Here is a 9,337-nt window from a genome sequence, read left to right as displayed (position 1 = left end):
GTTACAAATGTACAATCGCAATATTCACAAATTTATAATAGGCGGGAACCCGCGCCGTCGCTTCGGCTCCCTACTCACTATGCTCCACCAATAATACCGATAGGCTGATCACTAGCAGTTTTGTGCAGTGGGGCCGTTTCTCTTAACTTTTCTATTACATATATTTTATTGAACAGCTTCGTTTCATTTAATCCTAATGTCATAACGAGGGCTACCGTGCAACTCTCCGTGAACGCGCTTCATGAATCACATTAAATTTCATTAACACTAGCGACGCAAGTGTTGGTTTCGAATGTACAGGTAATAAATAATCTCAAGTAGGATACACTAAGAGCGACTAGTTCGCTCGGGTGTAGGGCGCGGCGCGGGGCGGGCGGGCGGTGCGGGCGCGGGGGCGGGCGGGCCCCTACAGGACCGGGTTGGGCGGCGGCGGGCCGATGGGGCCCAGCTCGGGCGCCTTCATGAAGAACTTCTCCAGCTTGGCGATGATGTGCTTGCCGTACGTGTACTTGCGCAGCGACCCGATGTGCGGCCGGATCTTGTGCATCAACACCTTGCGCTGCGTCGGCTCCGCCACGTCTATCATTTTCTGCACCACGTAGTTCGCGTACTGATCTTTCATCATAACGTGGAGAGCGCTGCAATAAACGTTCACGTTTTTAATCATGTTGAACATTATTTCATTAAAGAAATATGTAAATTAAATAAATTACTATTTATTTACAAAAGTATTGTTATTGAGTCCAGAATGGAATATACTACTTTATGATTTTAGACTAATAAAACTTTAATAATAAAGTCTCTCATTATGTATATGCAAGGTATCATAGATATCAATAACAAATGCTCAATAAAGACAAACAACGGTGCAGCGCTCACTTGTCGTTGAAGCCGCACAGCTCGTCGATGAGCAGCGCGCGCTCGTTGCGCGTGGCGTGCGAGACGCACTTCTCGACCACGTTGGAGGCGAACTTGTGCTGCGACAGCTGCAGCACCTTGCCGCGCACCCCCGCCACCAGCCGCGCGCGGTCCTCCGCCGCGCCGTGCTCCAGCACGTGCTGCACCACGTAGTTGCCGTACTGGTCCTGCGCACACAAACAATACATTTATAAATTTAAAGTGGATCTGAAGCGAATCCAATGGAGTCGGTTACAAACAAACATACTGGTGAAGCTAATTAAATGTGTTAAAAACAATATAGCTAAAGAGATTCGAATAAAATCAGATTTTCGAATCGGTTGTTTATGGTAAATTTTAATCTACGTTATGACGATTCAATAGTGTATCTAAAAAGTCCAACTGAGTAAGTAAATGTTTGAGTTAATATAAGAAGCCTTATTAGGTCATCTATTAGGTATTCTGTATTGACCTTCTATCTACACAGGTTTATACTGGAATTGCGGTTAACAATATTTTTATTAGACGAGTCCACACAGAGCGAGCAATAAAGCAATGCATTTGCTAGACGAGACTTCACTAGGTGGATCCCGCTTAATTATTTGCAAGATATGTATGTACCTGTATGAGCTGGTCGGTGTGCGCGTGCAGCTCGGCCAGCACGGGCGCGGTCTGCTCGGGCGTGCAGTGCTCGAGGATGCGCTGGATCACGCGGCAGCCGTACGGGTGCGTCGACAGCGCGTACACTTGCCCCGCGAACGCGTTTATTATGAACTGCAGCGCGCCCGGCTCCACGCATTCGATGCACTTTTGGACCTGCGAATCGATCATTACTTATTTTTAATCATCTCTTTTTATTACTACAAAGTATAAAACAAAGTCGCTTTTTCTGTCCCTATTTATGCTTAAATCTTTAAAACTACGCAACGTTTTTTTAATAGATAGCGTGATTCTACAGGAAGGTTTTAGACTTTTAGTATATAATTTATTAGGTTTTAGACAAAGCCGATGAAGCAGCGGGCGGAAAACTAGTTATAAATAAACTCTGTTTTGTTGATAGATAGAATCTATCTATCTGATCTACCATAAGTATCATACAATCAATTGTAAAAAAAAGAAACATTAATATGTAGAATGATTTCATATTGTGTCGTACACACTCACCACGTGGTTCCCGTTCTGGTCCTTGACGCACTTGAGCACGTGTCCGTCGAGCTCGCGCACCACCTCCTGCTGCTGCTCGGGCGGGATCGACTCCAGCGCCTTCTGTATCACGCGGCACCCGTACATCTGCAGCGCCAGCGCCAGCACGTGCCCTCGCACCTGGACAACCAACGACATTCATTTATGGGTCAATAATTACCCACCTATGTTGTATAATGTATGTACATCAATCAAACGTGAATTAATTCACTGTCATTGTGCGTGATATTTTTGTGCATAACCATTTACTTGAAAAAGCATGAACGAATAGCTATCCAGAAAATCTTAAAATAATTATGAATTTTTTATTATTTGTTTAAAAAATAATTCATAACCTTATGAATATGCATATAAGCATTTTTTAAGAATATTTATGAGTAAAAAAAAAACAAACAAAGAATTTAAATGTCCATGAACTTATTGTTTGAGATTGTATTAATTATAGGTGTCATGCTCTTAGTACATACTAGTATGGCCGATATACATACCTTTTGCGCCAACGTCGTCTTCTGTTCGGGCGTGCCAAACTCAAAGAACTTTTGTATCACATAATTTCCAAACACGTCCGTCATTAGACTGTACGCCGCGTTAATTATCTCATTGAACACCATTTGCTTTTCCTGATTTGTGGCACGCTCCAACTTTTGTTGTATAAATCTGGAATTATCAATATTTTGTTGCTGAGTAAAGAAGGTATGAATAATGAATAGTCATTTTCGCAAATTTTTTGATAATTTGCATTTCAAATATTTGAACAGTCATTTGGAATTGTGCTTTGCCCAAATAAATACAAAGTCATTTGTTTATCATAATTAATAGGCTTTTTTAATAAGTCATTAAATAATAATCGTAATCCTGATGACTGTTTATAATTCACAAGTAATTCCTAGGCTCTTATATAAATATATGCTCATTCAATATACTCGCAAAGGAAATAAAAAATATGTATAAATTATTCTTCTACAATGCCTCGAAAGATAAATAAATAAATATAATATATTATACAATTAATAATTATACTGGCTGTCACAGATTTATAAAAGAACGTATAGTTCTCCATATGCTGATAACGTTAAAAAATAAACGTAAACTAAAAAAACGTGGTAAAACCTTGTTGATTTGATTTGTGTGTTTACATTCTTAGCTTCGCGTAGCCAGCACATACCACAATCTCAAGTTCTATTGAGCATAGTACACCACATGCGGGTCAACCTGTATATCTCATCTTTTACATTTTACGTGCGGAATTGAGTATATTTATTCTCAACTTTCTCTAAGTTAAGGCCCCTGCAGAGGTGCAGAATTTTTAATAGGACAAAAAATATTACATGACATCAGAGATTATTTAATGAACGAAAAAATTTAAGCTTTTATTAAAAAATTGATAGCAATAAATATTGTACAATTTTACACATATAAAATATGCGTAAAGGATATTCAGTTGATACGCAAGTGGCTATGTTAGTAAGTAGTTTATAAGTTAAGTACATTCGAGCGATAAGACCGCCTGCTGTGGACATGAATTGTTAAAATGTAACATTTCCTACATGTTACTATTATAATAAGTTACCTGGATCCGTGCTGGTCCTGCGAGAACTCGACGATGTGGTTGGCGAGCTCGCGCAGCTGCAGGTTGGGGATGCGGTTGTTGCGGAAGTCCTCGAGCAGGCGCGAGCGGCCCGCGGCCGGCTTGTCGCCCACCAGCGCGCCCACCGAGCCCACGCCCACCGACCCCACGCCCACGCCGCCGCCCACCAGCTCTGAAACGCACGCCACGCCGTCAATGTCGCCGCACATTTCACACGACTCGCAACCGTCTTGTTATGGACGTTTGGAAAAAAATAATTTTCAGTCATGTACACTGTTCAAAAGGCTGTTACAATCCACTAAATAGATAGACGTTGACTGACGCTTCAACCTTCGGCTTATTCATTCAATCAAATTGTACATTCAATCCGATGACGGCGACATATAGATTACATTTTTAATGCATAGTCCGATTTTTTCATTATTCTCTACTGACAATAGAGAAAAACTGAGCATAGCTTGTCATATGGAAACTAGACATCCAATAAAAATAACTGTTGTTTTGTGAATACATACATATATAATAATTATGACAAGAAAAACCCGGTGTGGGTTTTATCTGAATCTAACCTGTTACTTATCGCTGCGCCAATAATCACTCTTTAATCCTAACTTTATTATGCACTCGTCGGTCTGCTGTTAAACCGATTCAGGTGTAGATTACAGTGGAAAAAGAAGCCAATAAGCATTTGACCCATAAAAAATTGGTGTCATAGGTTTTATTTATAAACATAGAATGAAAGATAAATTTGAGTTATACTTGAAACTGTAAGCTGAACAATAAAATCGTGTTTTTAGAAACAGAATTCAAATTATTTTTTTTATATCACATCAGACTCGTACTAAGCAATTTGGAAGATCATTTAAATTTTAAAATTGATTAATTGACCGATTATTTATAAAGTTTTTTGATCTAAACTTATCTGTGATTAACTGCTTCACATTTATCATTATCACTAATTGCAACTACTAAGCTTAAGCACTGTAAAATGTACTGTTGAATACGGGTCCTGGTTTATCAAATAAATAATATTTAATAACAGAGTTATCACAATAGAATTTTTAAGAATAGAACAAATTTTTAGCTTCAATAAATTGTTGGAAAGTGCAAGAAAGCATTTTTAATCAAAAGATTATGCTTCATTGTTATCCAAACTCACAATTTCTTGTGCTAATTGGTCTGGTTACCTTTTCAACAGATCATTTTGGATACAATTTTATTTCTTTGTTATGAGCGTGCAAACGTTAACAAAATTATCAGTAAATGTATTGTTAGTTAACTATAAAAATTGATATTAATTTATAATTTGTGTGCATTTTTATATTATGAATTATTTATTATAAGAAACTAAATTTGTTATTTAAATATTATTATATAACAGAGAACATATTGTGTCGCTGATTTTATGTAATTGTGTAAATAAGTGTAAGAATAATTTTATTTTCAAAACGTCATAAAATATAGTATGTACGTAAGTTTCGATTAAAGTTGAATCATTAGAAGTGTATATCAATCTATACTAATAGTATAAAGCGAAGAGTTTGTTTATTTGAACGCGCTAATCTCAAGAAATACTGGTCCAATTAGAAAAATTATTTCGGTGTTTTAAAGCCCATTTATCGAGGAAGGTTAGGCTATATATCAGTATCCTAAGAACAACAGAAGCGGAGCAATGCGGGTGAAACCGCGTGGCACAGCTAGTATTATTATAAAAATAATAGGCTAATCCATAGTAATTAAGTTACTCAGAATAAATACCTTATATTAATTGGTTATTACCAATGGTGTATCCGTATTTTACCGAGAATAATGCAAATTGAAAATATTTATAAATCTAATGTTTATCTTATAGTCTTCCATACATACTAACAAGTAAGTACACATTATTAAAAGAAAAGTAAACCGCTTGCACCCATTGCTATGTGGCGCATAAAATTATGATTGATACAAATCTATCGTGTTTACGTAAGTCAGCCTTAATGTGATGCAAGTATTGAACTGCAAGTTTAGATCTAGTGGCGCGTAATGACTCACATTACTTGTGAAAAATATATTTATGTATATGGAAAATACCTATTTCACACGGTGGGGAAAATACAATATTATAAACGTTTAGAGGTAGGCGTGAACTACTTCTGTCGACGTAATGTCTGTGACAAAGTGTCAACAGGCATGTGAGGCTCGCCTGGCCCGTACCAACCTGAGATGGTGCCGACGCCGCTCAGTTTGCTCAATAGCGAAGATGATGATCCGAACATTCCGCCATTTGACGTTAAACCTTGTGCTAAACTGCTGACGGCTCTGCAATGTAAATAATACAATTTTAAAATCAATCTACATCACGTATCGGAAACAAAGCACGTTTCTATCGATTTAAAGATACAGGATGAGCATGCTAAAAATGATATCGGTACATTTTTACATGCCGCTGCAGCCGAGCTAGAACACAGACAAAATATACAAAGCTATATACAATGTATAAACAGTGGCGGAAGCCGACACCGCACCACACCGTCTTATGTAATTTTGGTTGATTATCGCGCGCTTACAAATCTCATCGTGAATTATGCTTATAATTTAATCCATTATGAGAGGTGTAATAGAATTTAATGAAATATGTACATGCAATATTAAAACTTAAGATGAGATCATCTAGAGTTCGTGGAAAAGTAAAACTTAACTAACTATAGCGGAAATGAAACTGTAACAAAATAAAACTTCGGAAAGAAAAGAAATTTACAAAATTTTGAATGTGAAATTGGCATTCATTTCCACAAATCAAGTGCCAGCACAAATTTTTAATTAACGTTAGATTTCACTTCGTATAAAATTGGTTTTTATCATGCTACATTTCGTGGCATCGCTAATGTCTTAAATTTTGGCCCATCACGCTGATATTTGTTAACATTCATCATACAAATTAGATAAGACACAAGAAAATCTATATATATAAAACTCAAAGGTGACTGATATAGTGATCTATCAACGCACAGCCCAAACCACTGGACGTATCGGGCTGAAATTTGGCATGCAGGTAGATGTCATACCGTAGGCGTCCCCTAAGAAAGGATTTCCCGAAATTCTTGCGGGAACGGGGAAAAACGGGGATGCACGTACAAAGTCGTATGCGGAAGCTAGTAATACATAAAACTTCATCCGGTATGACCAAAAATGCTTGCCGTGGTTTTCAAGTTTAACGCGTGTGGAATAAAACCCTTCGCGATGATTCATGTTAGTTTTCTTTAGTTTATTCTTAATATAATGGTTCCAAAACTCAAATAATCAATGTAGACTAAAATGTTGATCAGCTGAAATATAATTTAGTCGGCCATGTTTTAGCTATTGAGAATTTGTGGGCATAAAGTAGAAGTACATAGATACCCGACTATTACATTGGGCTTCGGAATAGAGCTAGGGGGAGGTGATGTCACATTGAAATATGGAACCAGTTTTCTATTTAGAGAACTAGACCAATGTTATGAAAAATAGACTGGACTAAAGAAAGACAGGTCTTTTATCAGTAGTGTGACAATGAAAACCAATATGAATCTAAATAATTGTGTGTTAGCTTCTGAAATAAATATTAAATTGTTTCCTCAACGTGTGAATCGTGATGACAGCTGATATATTGCTATTTTCGTGGTACAATGCAGAGCTGGCGAAAGTATCTTTCATCGCGATAAATGCAGTTGGAACATGGGTAGAGGATCATATAACCCAAGTTGAACAAGTCTTTCTCCTAACCCTGACCCTATCCAACTCTATCCCGACTGGCCGATTATATGGGAGCAGTGTCAATGTGTGTGTGTGTGTGTGTGTGTGTGTGTGTGTGTGTGTGTGTGTGTGTGTGTGAAGTCATGTGTGTGTGTGTGTGTGTGTGTGTGAAGTCATGTGTAGATGTGTGTTATGCGTGTGAGTGTGATAAGATCACATCGAGTACTTGATGTGCATGTATGAGTGCGAGTGTGTGGTGTGTAGTGGTGCGGTGTGCGGCGGTCGCGTACCTGTACTTGGCGGTCTCGGCGCCGGGCGCGGCGGAGACGGGGCGCAGGCCGACGGGCCCGAGCGCGGCGGCGAGCGGCGGGGAGAGCGGCGAGGGCCCCCACTTGCGCGCGTAGTCCTGCAGCGCGGCCGCGGGCCCGGCGCCGAACTCCAGCGAGTCGCGCCGCGCCGCCACGCCGCCTGCAACCACACCTGCGCGCTGCACTCGCCTGCCGCCTGCCGCCCGCGCGCCCCCACAGACCAACCGTCGCGGGTCTTTACGTGGCAGCTACGCGTTTCGAGAATTACCGGGGTGCTAGCGGCCGGCACGTTTGGTCCCGTTTAAGCCGGGACCCCGCGTTAAATTCCGCAGCGAAAATGTACAACTATTCCTGTTCAATATGCGAAAGTGTCGAACTACCGCCATAAGTATACTGCATTAGTAATATCGAATAAAAATTCATGATGTTGCATGCGGCAATTTTCAACAATCACCCCGTTCTCGCCCATAACTACATCTTTATATACAAATTCCTAATGACGATGTTTATATACAATAGGATATAGCAAAAACATCGATGCACATAGAAAGAGTCTCTACTTTAATGTAAATTAATGTTTAAACACAATTGTAATTCTAAACACTGCCCGAAAATATAAACAAACCACTCAAATAACAAATTAAAATCATTGTTAGAAAAAATTATACCATAAGTGTTAATTTGTTTATATTTTTTGCAAGTCTATATATATTTATAAATATTATGCATATTTTTTGTGTAAATTTCATCGCATTCTAAAATAAAGCGTGACAAAGAATCATTACGTTATACATACGAATACTAAAATACTAATCTACATATGTAAATGGAGAAAATTTTTTTTATGTACAATAATTCACAGAAGTTTAATCAAACTATTTTGTGTAAGGATATTATTTTATCATTTTACTATTTTTATGTTCCCGAAATGTGTGTGCTTTTATATACAAAAGTTACACTTTTATTAAAAAAAAAAACTTAAAATTTACAAGAATTATAGGCTTGTGATAAGGTGTGTTATTTAAATAAATTTAGTGAATCGGTTAATTTAATTTTAATGAACTTCGGTATATTAATGATTGATGCATTGTTAATTTACCTCTATTAATAAACGATATTAAATGAGTCAATGTCAATTATCAGACCGAAACCATGGATTTAAATTTAATAAAATAAATATGACATCATATTGTACTAATGTATAGATAGGGAGGCGAAGAGGGTAATTTTCTGTAATACTCGAGCGTGGCAGTTTAAGATATGAGAGATACCTTAGACCTAATAGAACAACCTTGTTAACTATTTAGCTCTATATGTAGTGACGCGCGCCTAGGATAGACGATCAGATTAGTAAAAAAAAACGATAGTCTGAAATACTCGAGCGCGTCAGATTAAGATATTGGGGGTTGATTTTAGTGTTTTAAGGCTAATTTTAACTAATCTGACCATAAGTCCTTGACGCCGCCGAGTTATAGGGTCGCGAACTTGTAAAAAAAAACGTTAATCCGGCATTCTCGAGCGCGATTTTTTTTATTTCTATTTTGAAGAATATAATCTAAAAATTACTAAAAATACAAAATCTGCCGGTTTCCGCATGACCGGAAGTCTGGAGGAGCCATTTCGTCTT

The 9,337-nt window shown here is 38.1% G+C and overlaps 1 protein-coding gene across 4 annotated transcripts in view; it reads right to left on the bottom strand.

The window, feature by feature from the left end:
* Window positions 1-275: 275 nt before the first annotated feature.
* Window positions 276-9,337, bottom strand: part of LOC123698483 (maternal protein pumilio) — a 90,992-nt gene continuing 81,930 nt past the window's right edge. For all 4 annotated transcript variants that reach the window (XM_045645130.1, XM_045645145.1, XM_045645138.1 and 1 more), the window contains 8 exons: window positions 7,693-7,870; window positions 5,889-5,989; window positions 3,671-3,860; window positions 2,589-2,757; window positions 2,062-2,220; window positions 1,519-1,713; window positions 880-1,085; window positions 276-638 (listed from right to left, as the gene is read on the bottom strand). In XM_045645130.1, the coding sequence (XP_045501086.1) occupies window positions 407-638; window positions 880-1,085; window positions 1,519-1,713; window positions 2,062-2,220; window positions 2,589-2,757; window positions 3,671-3,860; window positions 5,889-5,989; window positions 7,693-7,870 (1,430 nt within the window). In that variant the 3' untranslated portion in view covers window positions 276-406. The remainder of the gene's footprint in view (window positions 639-879; window positions 1,086-1,518; window positions 1,714-2,061; window positions 2,221-2,588; window positions 2,758-3,670; window positions 3,861-5,888; window positions 5,990-7,692; window positions 7,871-9,337) is intronic.

Source organism: Colias croceus, chromosome 2, assembly GCF_905220415.1.
Source record: "Colias croceus chromosome 2, ilColCroc2.1".
Taxonomy (NCBI): domain Eukaryota; kingdom Metazoa; phylum Arthropoda; class Insecta; order Lepidoptera; family Pieridae; genus Colias; species Colias croceus.
The sequence above is the reverse complement of the archived record's forward strand: the minus strand, read 5'-3'. Positions and strand labels throughout refer to the sequence as shown.